Genomic DNA, 19,804 nt, shown 5'->3' on the forward strand with positions numbered 1-19,804 from the left:
GGGACGGGCATAGATCACAGAAGGGCTGCTTCTTCACCCCGGATTCCAGGACATGGAGCCACGTGGGCAGACTGAGTGGACTCACAGCAGCAGACAAGCCACTGCCACTAGCATGTAAAGTGCATGAGAAATAAACACTTGTTGAAGTCGCCTCTGAGACTGAGGTTGTTTGTTACACAGCATGACCTGGAGAAAGCTAGCTGAAATCAACCCCTTGGGGGGCGCCTGGGTGGCTCGGTCAGTGAAGCACCTGCCTTCGGCTCAGGTCGTGATCTCAGGGTCCTAGGATCGAGCCCCACATTGGGCTCCCAGCTCAGCAGGGAGCCTGCTTCTCCCTCCCCCTCGGTCCCTCTCCTATTCCCTCCCCTCCCCCTCCCCCTGCTCATGCTCTCTCTCTCTCTCACAAATAAATAAAATAAAATCTTAAAAAATAAAATAAAATCCACCTCTTGTCCAACGCTGCCTCCCAGCACCCCACAAAAAGGGGCACAACACCCCCCTAGATCAATGGTTCTTAACCTTTTTGAGATTAAGGAAGTTTTAGAAAATTCAATGACTTTCTGGCCTTTGCCACAGAAAAATGAACATAAAAACTTTATTCTAACTTTATAATTTATAGAACCACTGAAGCCTGACCACGAATCACTGGGAATCCAGAAACCCAGTGATTTTTCCCTCTGCTTTTTTGGGGCCATCATAGAATATAAAAGTACATTATAAAAAAAAGTAATCTCCCCCAAAGTAAGATCCCTGCCCCAGGGCAGTGCCTCTGAAGCTTTAATGTGCTGTCAGATCACCTGGGATCTTGTTAAAACGAAGCAGGTTCCAAGGTTCTGCATTTCTACCAAGCTTCTAGGTGTGGCCCCGGTGCTGGTCCCAGGACCAGCAGCTAATAAGCAGCAAAGCCTGAGAGAAAGGATCCTCAAATAGACGAATTATTGCTGGTATTATCCAGGAGAGGAAAAAACCCTGCCCCCACACTGCTGCAAGCGAAAAAATTCTAATCACACCCACCCTTACCTATGGCTGACTCAAATATGACCTTAGTTACCCTGTGCATTTAGAGTCAAAAGAGACCCCACACTTTTTAGCCTGTGCACGGCAGGAAGCAAAACCTGGGGTCCTGACATAGAAGGAAATCCTCCCCCACCCCACCCAGACGCCCACTCTTACTTTTCTCCCTTTCTCGCTGTCTGGAAGGTAGCAGTGTCGTGGGAAGCCACGGGCGCTGAAACTCTTCCCGGGATTTGGGTGTTCTGGCCCCTGAAAGCAGAAAGAAATACAGCCAAGGGCAGTTTTCAGACGAGATCGGGCCCCTTCGGGGGGGTCGGGTATGGCCGTAGACAAGTTTTCCAAAAAACTTTTTTAAAAGATTGTATTTATTTGACAGAGAGAGAACAGAGAGAGAAGGAACACAAGCAGGGAGAGTGGGAGAGGGAGAAGCAGACTCCCCGCTGAGCAGGGAGCCCGATGCGGGGCTCGATCCCATGACCCTGGGATCATGACCGGAGCCAAAGGCAGACACTTAACGACTGAGCCATCCAGATGCCCAAGTTTTCAAAATACTTTTAATGAAGGGACACAGACTGTGACAAATGCAAATAATGATGACAATAATAAGGGTCGTAGTGTCTAGGCAGAAACAGATCGCAAAGCTGTGACAGGAGCGGTGTGACGCATGCACAGTGGAGTCTTTAGACCCGGGTCTGGACCCAGAGCTGCCACCTCTCAGAGGTGCTGGCTGGAGCCCTCTCTTGGGGTGTGGGTTCCCCATTTGCTAAATAGGGAGAATATGAACGTTAAGTGTGCTTGGCCCCCGTGCATAGTAAGAGTCGGTAAATGTCCATCGTCATCACCCATGAGCTATGCTGGCTGTTTACTTTTACAAAAGAGGAAAACCTGTAGCCTAGAGAGGTTACAGGGCTCCTCCAACGGCTTTGCCCAAACTTAAGTCCAGGTTTCCTAGGGCACACTGAACTGTTTACCTCCAGACTACTCAGAATCACCAAAGTGCCTCCAAGCCAGGGGCCGTACTATCCTCTTCTTTAATCTGTTCATCCACTGATGGACCCTTATCTTAGGTTTCTTCTCTGCCTTGGCTATTGTGAATAAAGCTGCAGTGAACGTGGGGTTTCACCAATACCCCAATTAGGCAAGCAGTCTCCTGGGGCTGGGTGGGAAAGGAACTGATGCAGAATTTACCCAGAACCCAGGCTTCCTAATCAGGGTCCAGAATGCGTCCACCGACACCCTGAACAACTCACGAAAACAGAGGGATTTTCTTCCAGGACCACGGCACATACTTCCCCCAACCCGTCCCCATCCACACACCAATGTCTGCTTATAATTTCTGAGCATCTCTGACCCCCTGAGGGTCTGTGGGACCCCTCGAAAAATCCCTTCTAGACGAAGCCAATATAATAATGATAATTCCACGCAGCTCCTGGCACAAGGTATCATACAAATGGTAAATGAGTTCTGGCTGAAAACAATGAGTGAACGATGGGGCACCTGCGTGGCTCAGTGGGTTAAAGCCTCTGCCTTCGGCTCAGGTCATGGTCTCAGGGTCCTGGGATCGAGCCCCGCATCGGGCTCCCTGCTCAGCAGGGAGCCTGCTTCCTCCTCTCTCCCTGCCTGCCTCTCTGACTACTTGTAATCTCTCTCTGTCAAATAAATAAATAAAATCTTTAAAAAAAAAAAGTAAGTGAACGAGTGAATGAATGCGTGAATGACAAAACTGAAAGAAAATACAGACTTTTGGTTTTGTTGGGGTTTTTTTGTTTTTGTTTTTTTTTTAAATAATGGATGTGGTTCCAAATTGATGTTAAAATCCTGTGATTTAAAAAAGAATTTTAAGGAGCCCCTGGGTGGCTCAGTCCATAAGCATCTGCCTTCCGCTCAGGTCATGATCCCAGGCCCGCATCGGGCTCCCTGCTCAGCGGGAAGCTGTTTCTCCCTCTCCCACTACCCCTGCTTATGTTCCTGCTCTCGCTGTCTCTCTCTCTCTCTCTCTGTCAAATAAATAAATAAAATCTTTTTTAAAATTAAATAAATAAATAAATAAATAAAATATTAATGGGGTGGAACAAGATCATCTACCGTTTCACAAACTGAATGACATAAGTGCACTATCGGAGAAGGGAAAGGTCCCTGTGGGCACCTGAGAGAGGCAACACCACCTTCTTTTATTTTAAAGATTTTATTTATTTTACAGAGAGAGAGGGAACACAAGCAGAGGGAGTGGGAGAGGGAGAAACAGGCTCCCCACTGAGCAGGGAGCCCGATGCCGGGCTCCATCCCAGGACCCCGGGATCATGACCTGAGCCGAAGGCAGATGCTTATGGACTGAGCCCAGCAACACTGTCTTCTTGGAGATGCAGGACCTGACAGCCCTGAGTTTCGTATTCATGCAACATCATTCCGCATTTACAATACGCTCACGGCCACGGCTGTTTGTCGGCCAGGCTGCCAAACGGAAGGGCCAATTCCCACCTCGGCTCTGCCCGCGCCTCGCCGGCCTGAGATGTGCCCAGCGTGCGGCCAACCCAGACGCCTGCCTGGCTCGGACCCAGCAAAGCTGCGTGCTCCCGGCCTGTCCCTAAGCGGAACAGTCACGACTCTGCCTCCCGCCCCCCCATCAGAGTCTCTACCCCAGGGAATCGTTCTCTGAAGGCGGAGCTTCAAGTTCTCCACTCTTCATGGGAGCTCAAGCTTGTGGGGTCTCTGGGAGTCTCTGGGGATGGGGGCAGACGTGGCCCTGGGTGTCCTGCTGCAGACTCTCAGGGGTGGCTTAGCAGCTGCCCTGACCCCAGAGAGATGCATTTCCCTTGACACAGGCCTGGAGCCCTTCTACCCCTTGGTGCCACCTCTCCGTTCTTCAATCCCGGAGGCCGGGAAAAGAGCCTCCTGTGAGATAGTTGCCCCCCCGACCCCCGCCCCGCTTCAGCCCGTTCTACTTGCCACCACGGCTGGCCGGGCCCCAGCGCCTCCCGTGTTCGGGCCCCAGGACCGGAGCAGCCGCTAACTTCTGCTGCCGGGCTGGCCTTCCTGAACTGCATTCCCAACGGCACAACTTCCCATCATGCTAGTCATGCCCAGCAGCCTCCCAGGGCTCCCCACAGCCTGGCAAGTACACAGACTGGCGTCCTCCCTCGGCCTGGCCGCGGTCCTCCTTCAGGGTGAGGTCGTCTCCATTCTTCTCGCGCCCTCCTCCCATCCCACCTATGCAAGTCGTAAGCCCCAAACTAAGCTCTTCCTTGTGGGCCTCCAACGCCTCTCCGCTACAGCCCCGCTGTGTCCTCCCACTACCAATGCTTTCCATTCCTTCATGGCTCTTAGGGCCCTACTACCATGAGCCCTGCACCGGAAATTCTCCTCCCAGCCCTCCCAGACAGACAGACAGACATAAGCCCTCTTCCTTATGACAAGCAGCATCTTCAGCTAACACCGGTGACTAGGCACTCAGCACAGGCAGGAGCCCTGTGCCCAAGACCACAACGTGCACAGGGGGTTCCCAGCTGTACAGCTGAGCTCAGAAAGGCCAAGTGGTCACCCAAAGTCCCAGCCAATAAGGAGCCAGCCATCGGTCAGAACCCAGGCCTGCCAGACTTTGGACACCCTGTGTGGCCTCCCACAGCATTTATCGGTGCACACCGTGCTTGGCTCTACGGTTTAGTGATTTTCCCAGACTGGCTGGTAAGGTTTTTATTCAATTCTTTTACAGACTATCATCACCCCACCCCACCCCCGTTTTATTTCTTCCACGTGACTTATCATCAGTTGGAAGAAACTTGGTTGTGCATCTGTGCTGTCTTCCTCATCCCCCTACAGTGGGGACATCAGGGGAGCAAGGACTGTCCGTCTTGTTCACCATTGTTTCTCCAGCACCTAGAAAGCACCTGGCCCATCATCCATCTTCCAGTATTTGTTAAATAAGAGACAGGGGCGCCTGGGTGGCTCAATCGGTTAAGTGTCTGCCTTCGGCTCACGTCCTGATCTCGGGGTCCCAGGATCAAGCCCCGCACCAGGACTCCCTGCTCAGCAGGAAGTCTGCTTCTCCCTCTCCCTCTGCCCCTCCCCCTGCTCATGCTCTCTCTTTCTCTCACTCAAATAAATAAATAAAATCTTAAAAAAAAAGAGAGAGAGAGAGACAAAATGGAAGAAGGCAAGGAGGAGGGAGGAAGGAAGAGTGAACTAATAAATATTTGCCCAATAAATGAATCCAGTAAGTACCCTAGATCGTTTAGGAAAATCTTCAGCGTGTGAAGGAAGGAACGCATTTGTATTTACTGGCAGGAATATTGTTCAATTTGCTCCTTAAGACTATCTCTCAAAGAATCAAAAGAGGAGAGAAGTGTCCCCAAAAATCAAAGGCAGGGAACATCTATCAAATATTATATGCAAATACGATTTGACAAAAAAAATTCTGCTTCTGGAAAATTATTCTACAGATATACTCACAGGCATACAAGGTTATTCCCTACGGCATTATTTGTTGTAGTAAAAGACTGGAAACAATCCATATGCCCATCAAATGGAGACCGCTGAATATAAATTATGGTACATTTATATGATGGATTATCACCCAGAGCGAAGAAGGAACGAGGAAGATATACTGACAAGGGAAGATCTACAAACTATATTTTAATTGAAAAATGCAGAGTGCAGAACAGTGTGTCTCATATGTCATCTTTTGTGTACGGATGGATGGGATGGAAACCATCTTCGCTGTGCAGACAGAGAGAAAGCCGGGAGACACATAAGAAAGTAAGCACAACGGTGGAAGGTTGGGGGCAGGGGATGAGACCGTGTCGATGGGAGAAAGGAAACTTTTCATAGTATAAAATTATCTTAGCCCTCTTGGGCTGCTCTAACCAAATACCACAGACAGGGCAGCTTAAACAACAGACGTGTATTTCTCACAGTTCTGGAGGCTGGGAAGCCCGAGGACCAAAAGACCCAGTGTCTACTGAGTGCTCCCTTCTTGGTTCACAGGCGTCTGTCTTCTCCCTGTGGCCTCCATGTGGCAAGGGGTGGGGGAGGAGTCCCTGGGGGCTTTATTCACAAGGGCACCAATCCAGGTCCTGGGGGCTCCATGACATAACCTGTTCGGTTTCACGGGTTCCCAGCTGGAGAGGAACTTGTACATGGGGTCTCTCCCACCTCTGGTCTACATGGTCTGTAGGCCAGACCTTGGATTTAGACTTTCAAGCTGATGCTGGAGTGAGTCTTAACTCACTGGACTAGAACGCCTTTTGCACGCAAGGACAGAGAGGGATGGAGTGCTGTAGACTGAAAGACTGTGTCCCTCCAAAATTAATGGGTTGAAATCTAACCCCGAAGGTGATGGTATTTTTTGGAGGAAGGACCTTGGTGGGGGGGGGCAGGGGATGATAAGGTGAATCCTCCCGAAAGACATCATTGCCCTCCTGAAAGAGACCCCAGAGAGCTCCCTGACCTTCATGCCATAAGGACACAGCAAAAAGACATCTATGAACTAGGAGGCAGGCCCTTACCAGACGGTGAATCATTTTTTTTAAGATTATATTTCTTTGAGAGAACACGAGAGTGGAGAAGGTCAGAGGGAGAAGCGGACTCCCTTGCTGAGCTGGGACCCTCATACGGGACTCGATCTCGGGACTCTGGGATCATGACCTAAGCCCAAGGCAGTCCCCTAACCAACTGAGCCACCCAGGCGTCCCCAGACAGTAAATCTGCCGGCACCTCGACCTTGGACTTCCCAGACTCCAGAACTGTGAGAAATAACTTCCTGTTGTTCCAAAGCCACCCAGTCTGTGGTGTTTTGGTACAGTGGCCTGAACAGATTAAGACACACATATCATCTGCCAACATACAAACCTAAACAAAACAAAACAAAACAAAGCCCGCCAGCAGCCAAGAGTGAGCGCACCTGAATGCCAGGAGGAATGCTGTAGATGATCCGAATGGTCTTGCAGTCGGGATGGCCGGGCAGGGAGTGGGGGATGAGGTGGTATTCCATCTTCCCCGGGGGCTGAGTGCCTGTCTTCACTCCATAGATGGTCTTACAGGTTGGGCACTGCAGACTCCCATCCTGAGGGGACAAGGCAGGAACAGCCCGATTGGGAATCAGTTTGGGTACCAACCTCCCCGCCTAACGCTGGAAGGAAACAAAGATAAAGGGTCCGGGGAACAAAATGTACCGAAATAAGTCAATTCCACAACTCAGCTCCCTGCTAAGGGACCTGTAAGAGAGACCCCACCCTTGCAAGGGAGACCAGCTCCTGCGGGCAGGTTAAGTCATTATTTAACCGCTAAGTACCAAACGAGCGGGACGGACAACGAAGCACTAGGGGGCAGCCACTGCCAAACAGCCAAGCATCACCACCCCCTGAAGAGCTTGCTAGAAATAAAGATGTCTGGACCCCACCCCAGGACACCGAGTTGGATTGGTCAGGGGTGGGGGACTGGCTACAGAGCACAGCAGTTAAGAGTGAAAAAATTAAATTAAAAAAAAAAGAAGAAGAAAAAAAAGAGTAAGAACTCTGAAATCAAACTGCCAGGATTTGATTCTCAGCTCAGCCATCCACCTGCTGTGTGACCTTGGACAAATTAATTAACCTCTCTGGGTCTTGTTTTTTGTTTTTTTGCTTTTTTGTATTTTCTTTCTTTCTTTTTTTTTTTTTTTTACAAAACAAGAAGATAATAGTATCTATCTCACCAGGTTGTTGGAAGGATTACATTAGATAACCCACAGGAAGGTTATACACCATGAAGAGGTGTATCTAAATGTTATTTGTGCTTATATGATCTCTGTGCCGAGTCTAAGGCTCCTCCAGGTTTGCAAACCATTGCTCTGAGAAGAGAAAGTGGGCGCCATGTGCTGGAGTAGATGAAGCTAACTTTTAAGGAAATGGTCCCTGAAAAACAGCTGTGAATTGGCTTTAAAGGAGGGAGGATAAGGTCTGCCCACACAGGGAAGGAAGGAACGAGTCGTTAATTATAGCATTTTATACCTTACAACAGAGTTTATATCTTGTTTCACTTAGCCCTCGCCTGAGAGCGACTGAAAAGGAACATTAGCCTTATTATTATTATTAGCCTTAACAAATGAGTCCCTTTAACAGAGAGGAAAACTGAGGCTCAGCACAGCTGAAGGTGAGGGCCCCGGCCGGTGTGTGTAAAACCCCCAGCTCTGCATAGCACCTCGGTGGCTGTGGTGGGGGGCAGGGCCAGACTCTGGATGCAGAGATATAAGGGGCCCTGGCTTCACAAGGGGACCCAGTGGGGCTTGGCCTGTGTGGGTGGGAGGAGCCGTGTTCCCAGGCTTTCCAGAAGAGAGTGGGTGAGAAGGAAGACGTGAGCAGGGAGCAATGTGTGCAGAAAGGGCTGTTGCGCAGCTGGGAGAGGAGCTCTCCAGGACATCTGCAGCATCTTAGGACTGAGATCCTCTGCGAAGCTATCTAGGGACTTTTCAAAGGAAGTTCCAAGAATTTAAAAGAATAACTTGTATTGAGGATGATGGAGAAGTTTCCTTCATGCGATGGATGGATGGGAACCCAAGGCTTGGGGTCAAGAGCCCAGGGTCCCGCTCTCTGCTCTCGCAGAATCGCTTCATTTCTCTCTGGTTCCTTTTGTTCCATCTTCTGTGCAAAGAAAATTTTAAATGCATGCTTCAAAGTATTAGTGCTAAAAGAATGAAGGATAGTGTCTTGAGGCATATTTCTGAAGCACTGTGGAAATAAATACAAAAAGGTGCTGGATTATTCTTGAAAACAGACACCAAAGAGGGAATCAATGTGCTAGAAAACCCCTTTAAATCCAGAATAACCCCTTAAAATGCAAAGTCCCAATGAAACTTCCTAACCTAGGGTCAGGAAGTTGAGCACCAGACTGGACAGGCATCATCCATCAATGACTGACTCAGACAAAGATCCCAAGGTCAGCACTATGGGAACTTAAATCCCAGGCTATATAAAGATGAAGGGAAAAATTACAGCTATCATATCAAGGAGATATCAATTTGAATAATAATGGTGGTAATACCCTGTACACTAGGTATTGTTTTATCTCCATTTCCAGGTGGAAAATGAAATCTCAGAGAGATGGAAAATCTTGCCCAAGGTCATCCAGTTGCTAAACCAGGTCAAGCTTGGGTCTGCTACCTCTCTTGCCTCTACTTTTTCCCACAGCAAGAGAAGCCCAGAACAGCCTCCCAAAGCCAGAGTTTTTTCGGGGGGTGGGGGATGAGTGAGAAGCTGGAGATATCAGGGAAATCTCAGACTCTGATGCCGTCTGAGCCGGTCTGGAGAAGCAAGTAGGATTTGAATTCATGGAGATGAGGGAGGGATGGTTATTGTGGCACAGCAAAGAACAGGAGAAAAGTCAGTGGCTTCGTAAAAGCTCGGACAGTGTAAGAGAGAGTTATCATCTAAGGAGACTCCCAGATTCCTGGGGACCAGCTTCATAAAGGAATAGCACTCCATCATCAACAATGGACAAGACGAGCATCACAAACGGCCTTCCCATGGCGTGCTTGGGTGGCTCAGATGGCCGGGCGTCTGCCTTCAGCTCAGGTCATGATCCCAGTGTCCCGGGATCAAGCTCCACGTCAGGCTTCCGACTCAGCGGGGAAGTCTGCTTCTCCCTCTGCCCTCCTCCTAGTGTGCGTGCGTGCTCTCTCTCTCTCTCTCTCTCTTGCGTGTGCACTCTCAAATGAAGAAATAAAATCTTAGAAATAAACAAACAAATGGCCTTCCCCTCCTCCAACAGGAGGGTTCGAAGGGCCTAGCAGGAATACTTTGGCAACAGTCTCCCTAATGTCTCTGAGGGGGCAATTGAGGGTGTTTTGAAATTGTCCATAGAAAACGAACTGTAACTGAAAATCACTAGCCCTAGAGAAGGACGGGTAATTTCGGGAAATCCGTCTACACTGGTAGTGTACCACGGACACCTCCCCTCCTCCACCCCCCCCATCTCTCTCCCCCCAACCTCAAGAACCTTCAGGGACTGGAAGTCTACACCTCTCAGACCATCACACCCAGTGTAGAGAGTGGGGGCAGTTGCCTAAGACAGGTTATCATTTCGTGGAGGCCTGACGCTCCTGAGAACAGCCGAGACGCCCCCCACTCCGCCGATCACCTGGGCACAACCCCAAAGGGGCCCAGCAGGGGAGGTGGCAGGTGCCCCATGGGCCGGTGCTAACCTTGTTGCCGTTGTTGTACATGGCGACCAGGCAGTAGATGTGGTAGATGTGGCCGCATCTAGACAGCTTGCCCACCAGCTCAGGCTTGACCGTCGGCTGTAGGCCCTTGTAGCCTGAGGGGGCCGTGAGGCGCTCCATGCAGATGGTGCAGTCCTGAGGGTGGGAGGGGACAGGGCAGAGAGACCATCAGCTCTCACCGGCCTGGAAGCCGGAGCACCTCACAGTGAGGTCCAGCAGCTGTCCCCGCTGTTCTTCTAGAAAACCCACAAACCAAGGTATAGACGAACATGCTTTTGGGAATCTAAATACAGCTTTATCTCACTTTACACGACAGAACAATTCTTCCAGTAATTGTTGGCATCGGTCCGTGCTCCCAGGGCTCACCCCCAAAACTATAGGAGGAAACAGACTCTTGCCCATAGACCCCTTTAAGCTGAACGTTTGCAAAGGAATTATACCTCAAGTGTACCAGAGGGGTATTTAAATAAGTCCACAAGAGGATTTCTCAACTTCGGCATTATTGGCATTTGGGGTTGGAGCATTCTTCCTTGAACGGGCTGTCCTGGGCACCGGTGGGTGTTCGGTATCCTTGGCCTGTGCCCACAAGCACTGCCCCTCCCCTCCAGACACGCAAAATCCCCTCTGGCTGAGAACCACCAATCTACATCAAACCCACTGAAAAGTCGGCTCCCATAGCTTATCATAGCATTCATCTTGTATTCAGACTATTAATGGAAAGGTAGATTAGACTCAATCAATGAGCTCTTTGCTGAGTGGAGTCGGGGGGTGGGGGAGGGGCAGGGGACGTCTGCAGCCCCGGACCACCAACCTTGGATTAGCTCTGAGCGGCTCTGTGCCCGTCAGGACACAGCCGGTCAGCTGCTCCCACCGCATCCTGAGGAAAACTCCAGCAGGGGAAATGCTGGCGGGTGAGTCCGGCCCTGCTCCCCCTGCACTCACCTCATCCGGGGGATGCCGGACTTTCTGCAAGTACTTCTTCAACACTTCTTCCGGGGTTTTACCTGTGGGGGGACACGACGGTTGGTGGGCCACCGAGATAGAGATAAGGGATCAAACAGCCCTGTCAAGAGGAGTTTGCCAGACAGGGGCTGTCAGCCAGGATCCAAGCAGGAAAGGGCAGGAACTCATTCTTCAATGATCAGGTATAAGACCCTGAAAGGGAATCAGCAGATGGAGGAGAGAGAGAGACTGGGGATGTCTGAGGCGGTGGGAGGTGTTCCTGCCTGTCCTTACCTCCAGCAGTCTTCTCCCTGACATCCCCCGGGGCCTATTTTCAACAAACCCGGGTTTTGCCTGAGATCGGTTATTTGAGTGGGTTTCTCTTCCATATAATCAGAGCCTGGGCAGGCCCCCAACGATACGGTGAGAACACAGCCGAAGGCACTGTGTAAACTGTTACGCGTTAAAAAAGAAAAAAAAAAAAAACCCATGCTGTAGGCTTATCACTTTCTCCTTTCACAACGTGCTAAGTACTGTCTCGATCTATAATGTGGTGTCAGAGTCACGTTATTTTCATGGGAAAGCAGGAAGTGATGCCCGCAGCTTCGGGATCCTGTTCCCTGGCCGCTGGCGGTGCTGCGGCTGCCAGCAGAGAGAGCCCGGCGGCGGGCAAGCATCCTGCCAGCTTCCCATGACTCTGGAGGTTTCTCTGGGGACGGGACTAGGAGGCAGGACGACACGTCTTCAAAAGGGTCCGTGCCTCCCTGGGCACCTACCTGTCGGAGCCGCTCTGAGCTTCTGTTTTCTCCCCTAATTTAAAACAGGAAAAAGCAACAGCACCAGCTCAGAGGGTTGCTTTGACAATCCGGTGAGCGAATGGACCCAGAGTCCTTTAGCGCCTTTCCAGCGAAGGGTCCAACGTGCGCTATTAATAATCACAGGACGAGGGGCGCCTGCGTGGCTCAGTTGTTAAGCGTCTGCCTTCGGCTCGGGGCATGATCCCCGGGTCCTGGGATCGAGCCCCATATCGGGCTCCCTGCTCGGCGGGGAGCCTACTTCTCCCTCTCCCACCCCCTGGCTTGTGTTCCCTCTCTAGCTGGGTCTCTCTCTGTCCAATAAATTAAAAAAAAAAAAATCTTTAAAAAAATTAATCACAGGAGGACCACGACAGTGTGAAATCCTGTCATTTCCTATCAGACGACGAACAAGGCAATCGAGTCCATTTAAGTAGAGAACTTTTGATGGAGCAGAGAAGTAGGACAAGAATTTGAGGGAGCGGATTGTGCAACTGTCAAAAGCCGGGATGCAGGCCCTTCCTTCCCACTACCCTACTTCTAAGAATTAAGCTTCTATTAACTGAGAGCCCATTACTTGCCGGGCCCCTGGGCCGAGTTACAATGTAGGTGAGATCCCACTGGAACTTCGAAACAAGGTTGTCAGCTGGGGGCTTAGGGTGATGGTCAAAACATGTCACAGCCAGTACCGCAGCCGGAAAGACCAGCCGCGGAGCTGGGACGGCGTCCTTTGGCGCGCGTGTAGGTACAGGTCCCACTAGGGGCGGGATTGCACACTGGCCGGAGGGAGGCCCTGAAGTACGGTTCGCACGGTTCTAGGGGCTCTAGAGGGACACAGGACAGTGGCTCGTCCCTGGCTGGCATGGATGCAACCCGGCACACCCCTGCCCCGTACTGGTTCTGAGCACGGTCACCCCATCGTAAAGGTATGAAAACAGGCTCTCTGCAGCCACACGACTTGCAGTGGCAAAGTCGGGGTTTGAACCCAGTCTGCTTGGGGGCCAGGGCCAGGGCGATTTTCCTCTGTGTCACACCTCGTGGTTTTATGCTTCTCTCTTTCTGTGCTGCGTTTTTATCCTTCTGAAAGTGTCTCCATCTGATTCGTACACAGCCCACCTTGGGTACGGTCATTGGGACGGGTACCAGTTGGGCCCACTTAGCAGAGGCAGAAGCAAAGGCACAGAGGGTGAAGCCATGGGTGTGACCTTCAGTGATGGCGGCCAAGCCCAGGCTGGGGCCCGAACCGTTGACTCCCCTACTCCATAAGACAAGGAAGCCGATACCTTTCTTGGCTTGTTTTTTGGTCGTCTTGCGGCTCGTGTTGGAAACCCCTGGGATGGATTTGATTTCACTCTTGCTCACCGGGGGTGGGTGCAGGACCAGCTTCGGGGGCCTGGTGAGACACACAGGCAGCCCCGCGGCGCTCATGAGAATCCCAGTGATTCCTGGAAGGGTAGGGCGTGAGGAAGGACGGCAGAGTTAACTCCCAGCATCCCATAAGCCGCCCTCCCCAAAAACCTACACTCTGCTTCCCAGCAGAGTTCTCAGAACTCACTTATTCTCCACCTCCCCTTCCTCGAAGTTTTCCCCAGAAATACATGCATTCACTCACCTTCAACAGCATGCTTTGCTTTTAACAATCGGTTCTCCCCACACTCTTCCTGCCCTGCCGGCCTCACTCCTAAAACCCTTATTCACTTTAATTCTTTCTCTTTTATAAATGCCCTCTACCGACGTTCCTGCTTCCTTTTTCTGCCCTGAGCAAGGGCAGCCCAGGGTCTCTCTTACCTGCCAAGGCAGGGTTCACAGGACTGGTCCCATTTAGGTTTTTCACCGGGACGGTGGGGACCCTGTGGGAGGCAAGAGCGGGTACATTATGGTCTTGACAAGCGGCACAAAATGGGTCAGTGTTCGAACCCCCAAAATTCACCCACTGAGGGGGGTTCCCCTTTTATACTGAAACTACATATCCCTATTCAAGGCAGAGTCCATTCTTAGCACCACAAACAGAAGGGTTACCTTTATTTATTTATTTATTTTTAAAGATTCTATTGATTTATTTGTGGGAGGGGCAGGGGCATAGGGAGAGGGAGACAGAGAATCTCAAGCAGACTCCCCGCGAAGTGTGGAGTCCGACATGGGACTCGATTCCAGCACCCTGAGATCATGACCTGAGCTGAAATCAAGAGTCAGATGCTCATCCAACTGAGCCAGGCATCACCAGAAGTGTTACCTTTAAAATCTAAGACCATCTCGTTTAATACTGTGACTCACTCCTCCCGTCCCACCTCAATCCTTCTTACCTTACTCTATTTTTTTCGTGGAACTTACGATTTTTTAAAAAATAAGTTGTTGCCTTACTACCTCCCCTTCCAGAATCAAAGCTCTGTGAGGGCAAATATCTTTGTTTCATTCAGAACCTGACACTAGCAGGCCTTCCGTGAGTATTGGTTGACCAAATGATAAAGCAGCAAGTTCAAACCTGGGCGTACGTTAGAGTCACCCAAGAAGCAGTTAAGAAGACAGAGCCCCGGGCCTGAATCAGAACTCCCACCAGTGGGGCCCAGGAACCTGCATTCTCACTAGCTTTGGCTGAGATGGGGCAGTCCTGCAGTCCCAACCCGTCCCAGCCCAACACTGGGAAACCACTGCTCCAACAGCTGTCACCCCTCCTTTTCCCTGAGAAATCTAAATATCAAGCAAAGCCTCCTCCTCTTTCTGTCCTTCTCCCCAGAAACCCGAGCCAGGCTGAGAGGAGTCCGCACAGCTGCCTGGGAAAGGCAAGGCCTCCCACGATGCCGAATAGAGAAATATGGGACACGGGGGGCCGGGTATTGCGCCATCCCACCCCCTCTCCCCCCACCCCCCCACCGCCACCCAGGCTTCTACAGCTGGGCTCGGAAAGGAAAGTGGGCTGGGAGAAGCATGGCCTGGGTCACAGATGACTCCAGGAGCCAGCGGTTCTGCTGTGGGTGCAGGGTTGTGCTGGGGAAACAGGAGGGGGGGAGGCCATGTTCCCTTGGGTCTTTATATTGTTTATTATTTGTTTGTTTGCCCATTCATAGTGAGCCCTACTTTGTGCGGGACGTTCTGCTGGAGCCTGGGGATGCAGCCGTGAGCAAGGCAGCCCGTGGCCCTTCACCCTTGGGCGGTCATGGCGGGCAGGCACAGAGCCCACCTGGTACCTGTCACAGCCGTAAGGGCTCACTGTGTAGAAATCCATCCAAGACTTCCGACAACCTACACAAGAGGTGCTATGATCATCGGCCTCATTTTATTAGGCAAGGAGGCTCAGGCACAGGGAGGCTAAGCGAGTTTGGTGGACGCCACACAGTTGTGTATTCACACCCAGGAAGTCTGGCTCCAGAGGCCCCTGTTGGAGCCACTCACCCTGCTGTGCCCTGCTGTGTCTCGGGTCTGTGCAAACCTTCTATCACCCCACAGTGCAGACAGAGAACATGGGAGCGCAGAGAGCGTAGGGAATAAACCCACGACTAAGACAGAGGAGTCGGCACGGGGCTGAGCAGAGGGTCTGTCTGTCCGTCCCCCACCCCCAGAGATGGGTGCTTCCCCGGCTGAGTCTTCCGGGGGTCCCTGTCCCTTCCTGGGACCGTGACATGTGTGCTGGGGCTGTGAGAAGGACGTGAAAGAACAGATGTGGGAATGTTTGTGTCTCAACAGGCTACTCTTCCCCCAGGATAAAACAAACCCACGTGGGGGGAGGGGAAGGCTGAATTCAACACAAAGGAACGTCAGCCAGGAAAAGAGGCCCAACCTTGCTTTTGGACTCTGTGACCTGCCCCACAGGACCAGGCATGGTAGGGTGGACAGGACTCAGGAAAACCAGGTTCGAGTCCCAACCCTGCCAGTAACGCCTCATGACCTCCCTCAGTTTTTTCTGAGCCTCGATCACCTTACCCGTGACCCTGTGAGGGTCTGGAGTTAGCAGATGCCGGGGGCGGGGTGGGGGTGGGGGAGACTTGAGGATTCCCTGCCTCAGTGCTTAAGAGCACGGCAGCTGCCTAAGCCCTGGGTCCCCCCCCCACCTGGGCAGACTGGCATCGCCTGGGCAGGCCTGGAGACCTGGAGGGAAGGGCCAGCGGCCTGTGCCCATTCCCCAGCTCCCCACCAGGGGGCAGCGCTCCCATTCCAGCCGCGCACCTGCCTTCCCCCTACCAGCTCCCAGGCCCCCCTCTCCAGCTGATAAGTAGCTGTGATCTGGGTGACAAAAGCCACCTTTGTTCCCACAAACTGGACTGGCAGGTTTCCACACCCAATCTGGTTAACCAGGAAGGAGTCCAATCCCCAGAGCACACACCCTGGGCAGCCCAAGGACCCGGGGAGGGGGCCAGGCCTGAAGAGAGGGAGGGTCTACCTGAGGACCCCGACTCTGGGCAGTACTGTGGGAGAGGCGGTGTCCCTGCCATTCCAGGAAAGGGACAATGTGTCAGCTGGCTCTGGATGGTGGAAGCAATCTGGGGGAGGGGGGTATCTGTTTACGGAATGCAGAAGGGAACCGTGGAGGCGCCCTGAGCAGAGGTTAGGAAACCTGCGTTCTCGTCCAGCTTGGCACAGTGGATTTGGGCCTCTGGGAGAGTCGCACAGCCTCCTTGCACTTCTCTGACCGCGTCTGAGTCACCACACCCAATAACGGGGCACCCTACCTCTCCATCCACAGGGTCCCTGGGAGGATCTAGGTCAAATGCTCTGTAAACAGGCAAGCCCTGTGCAAATTGGGTGGTTATTTACATATTGGTTTCCCAACTGTAAGAGGAAGTTGGGCTCCGTAAAGCCTTTTCCTGCTGAAATCCTCCAGTCTTCTGAGATTCTGGAGGACATGGAGGGTACGGTGTAAAGTTGAGAGGTGGGCAATGCTTCGAATCCTTGAGTTGACTGCAGCTGGTAAGACCCTCCCCCACGGTGGTGACTGGTTAAAATGGAAACCATGGAGGTAGCCCATGTCGTCCCCACCGGTCACAGCCTGCTGGGGCCCCAGCTGTCTATGCCTGAGCCCTCCTTCCAGAAATCAGCAACCCAGCAACAGGCGTGCGTCTCACACCGTTCAGGCCAGTGCTGTCTGGCCTAACCATCTGAAGACACCCTCCCCCATTCCGCTGGGCTGTTCTCAGTTTCCATTTCTGTCTCTCAAGCACAAAACTAAGAAAAGAGAAGAGCTGGCAAGGTGGCAGAAGGAGGGGGCTGATGGCAGGAGAAAAGCTCTGCAGATACCATGGTGAGAAGTAGTGTTTGGGGGGCGGGGGGTGGGGGTGTGAGTTGTGAGCCGACCCAGGAATCCTTAGGCCGGACAATGGTCTTGTCTCTCCAGCAACCAAAGTCTCGCCGGAGATAGAGAAGCCTCCATTCTGGAGAAGAGGGCCAGAGGGGCGACTCCTGCCCCCCACTCCGCAGCCCCCCCTCTTCTCTTTAGAAACCCCCTGCTTGTGTCTCTGAATAATTCACAGGGTCTTTTGTTCCCCGCAAACCCTTCTCTTCAGCCCACCTCTCCCGCCCTCCCTGGTCTTCCTCTTTTCCGTGGGAAAGTTGCTTGAAGAGCTCACGGACAGGGAGAGGAGGGGAAGGGGCATTCCACGACAGAAGGTCGACGGCAGTGCCGCACAAAGGGAATAAGCACGCTAATTAAATGGCCAAGAAAGACTGGAGGACAAGATGGTGGTGGGGGGTGAGGGTGGTGGTAAGAGGTAAAGAAAGGAAAGGGCTGGAAGATAGGAGGGTAGGGCGGGGCCTCCCCTCTCAGGAAAAACAGAGCCGAGAGAAAAGCTTGTTTCTATAGCCCTTTTGAAAAGGCTCTGCCCGGACCTCCGCCTCATTCTCTCGCTCCAATTCCACGGGCAGACAGGGGGAATAAAGCAGACAGATAAAGAGCCGCCAGTTCCCTGGGTGAGATTTAAAGTGATCTGGGGGTCCTTTGGCTCGGTTACGGCGTGGGGTCGCTTGGTATTTGCCACGGGCTCCAGAAATGAGGCGGGACGTTCGGCTCCGCTCAGCTCTGACTTCAACAACGACCTTCGATAGATACGTGCGAACATGGGCAGCGAACCCGGGCCAGACGCTTCCTATGGGCCACGCACTGTGCCCCACCTAGACACTGAGTATTTCATTGAAGTCTTGTGACAGCTCTGAGAAGGGAGATACTATTACTCTCCTATTTCGCAGATAAATAAACTGAAGACCGAGGGAGCGTAACCTGTGCCAAGTTACAGACCAAGGAACTCGGGTTCCCGCCCGGGGCGGTCAGGCTCTGGAGGCTGTGTTTTTCGTCCACTACAAGAGCCTCCCTCTGCCACTCAAAGTTACCCCGGAGCTCTGTCAGGGGCCCTCGGGATGCTGCTGGCTGACCTGGGGAAGAAAGTGACCCATGGTATCATTTAGGGACCCGTTCCCCTCTCCCAAATACTGTGAGCTGAGAAGTAGTCTTAGGAAAATCCGTGCGCCTGACCACCACCTGACCATTCACGAAAGGCCTTCACATACAACGAGGAGCTGAGCTTTAGCCAAAAGGACAGAGGACGAGGGGACTAAACCTGGGGCTCCAACCCCCACTCTAGGACCCCTGAGCCGTGTGGCCCTCCTTGGAAAGTTAATTCTGAGCTGGGGCCCCAGGCCTGACTCTTGGCGCACGGGGCCAGGGGATGAGATAACACCGGCAAGCACACCTGATAAACCCTCACGGGATGATCTCCCTTCGCGGAGGCTCCCACAGCATCTCCACGAGGCGGGCAAGGCGAGCCCGACCATCCCCATCCCATGCACGAGGAAACTGGAGCTTGCAGAGACTGTGGCTTCGTTCAGGGGCTGGAGTGAGGGCTGGGCCTCTCCTTCTGCAGCCCCCCTCCTCCTCTTTCCTCCCGGTGCTGGGAGCCTCCTCTGGGCAGCCTGAGGTTTACACTCTGGTGTTCAACCTCACTGCAAACCCCCATGCCCGTCTGGGGCTCAGGGGTCACACGCAGGGCGAGGCCCTTCTGGAAAAAGGGAAGAGCGGGCCGGTGTGAGAGGCCCATCTCACCAGAAACCAGGAGCTGGCAGGCAACGGCGGTGAGCACCACAGGGACCTGGGGGTCTCGCATTTGAAGATCAGGAAGACCACGGGGATCGCAGAACCCACGACGACACCAGCCTGGCCCAGGAAGTACGAAGGCAATGCACAGAAAGTGCCTGGCACACATAGGAAGTACTTGCCAAAGATGTGCTATTATTTCCAATCTGGAGTGAGCCCTCCAGTTTCCGAGGAAAGGGGCTAACTGCATTTGGCGCCTACTGTATGCTGGGCACTGTGGGGTGTGCTTGACAGAGAAGCAGCTGGCGGAGTCAGAACAGAAGGGCTGGGGGCATCTGGGTGGCTCAGTGGGTGAAGCCTCTGCCTTCGGCTCAGGTCATGACCCCAGGGTCCTGTTATTGAGTCCCTGTATCGGGCTCTCTGCTCAGCAGGGAGCCTGCTTCCCTTCCTCTCTCTCTGCCTGCTGCTCTGCCCACTTGTGATCTCTGTCTTTCAAATAAATAAATAAGATCTTTGGGGAAAAAAAAAGAACAGGAGGGCTCTGACTGTCAGACTTCCCAAAGCTTGAATCCTGGTCTCAGCCAATGAACGCTCTGTGCCGTTCAGCAAGGGAACCTCTGGTTTCTTCACGGGTGAAATGGATCAAAATGCCTACTTCAAAGATGCGCTGTAAGGATTAAATAAGGTGATAAAGCCCCCAGACCAGATTCTGGTGGGAGCTCATTTAGTATTGCCTGTTAGGGCGTGGTGTGCCTGCCCTCGCGCTCTCAGCAGCCAGCCTAACACGGGGATTATCACCAGCCTTTGCAGAGGAGGAAGTCAGGACTCTGGGATGTTAGGGATCTGTCCCAA

General features: G+C 52.5%; 1 protein-coding gene across 1 annotated transcript in view; it reads right to left on the bottom strand.

The window, feature by feature from the left end:
* The window catches only part of DTX4 (deltex E3 ubiquitin ligase 4), a gene marked incomplete at both ends in the record, with an annotated part of 32,304 nt that overhangs the window by 3,201 nt on the left and 9,299 nt on the right, over positions 1–19,804 (bottom strand). Inside the window, 6 exons of the mRNA XM_080816500.1 lie at positions 1,174–1,263; positions 6,911–7,072; positions 10,184–10,336; positions 11,144–11,205; positions 13,221–13,382; positions 13,726–13,787. Of these exons, the coding sequence (XP_080672626.1) occupies positions 1,174–1,263; positions 6,911–7,072; positions 10,184–10,336; positions 11,144–11,205; positions 13,221–13,382; positions 13,726–13,787 (691 nt within the window). The remainder of the gene's footprint in view (positions 1–1,173; positions 1,264–6,910; positions 7,073–10,183; positions 10,337–11,143; positions 11,206–13,220; positions 13,383–13,725; positions 13,788–19,804) is intronic.

Source organism: Martes martes (assembly GCF_963455335.1).
Source record: "Martes martes genome assembly, chromosome: 10".
NCBI classification, from domain to species: domain Eukaryota; kingdom Metazoa; phylum Chordata; class Mammalia; order Carnivora; family Mustelidae; genus Martes; species Martes martes.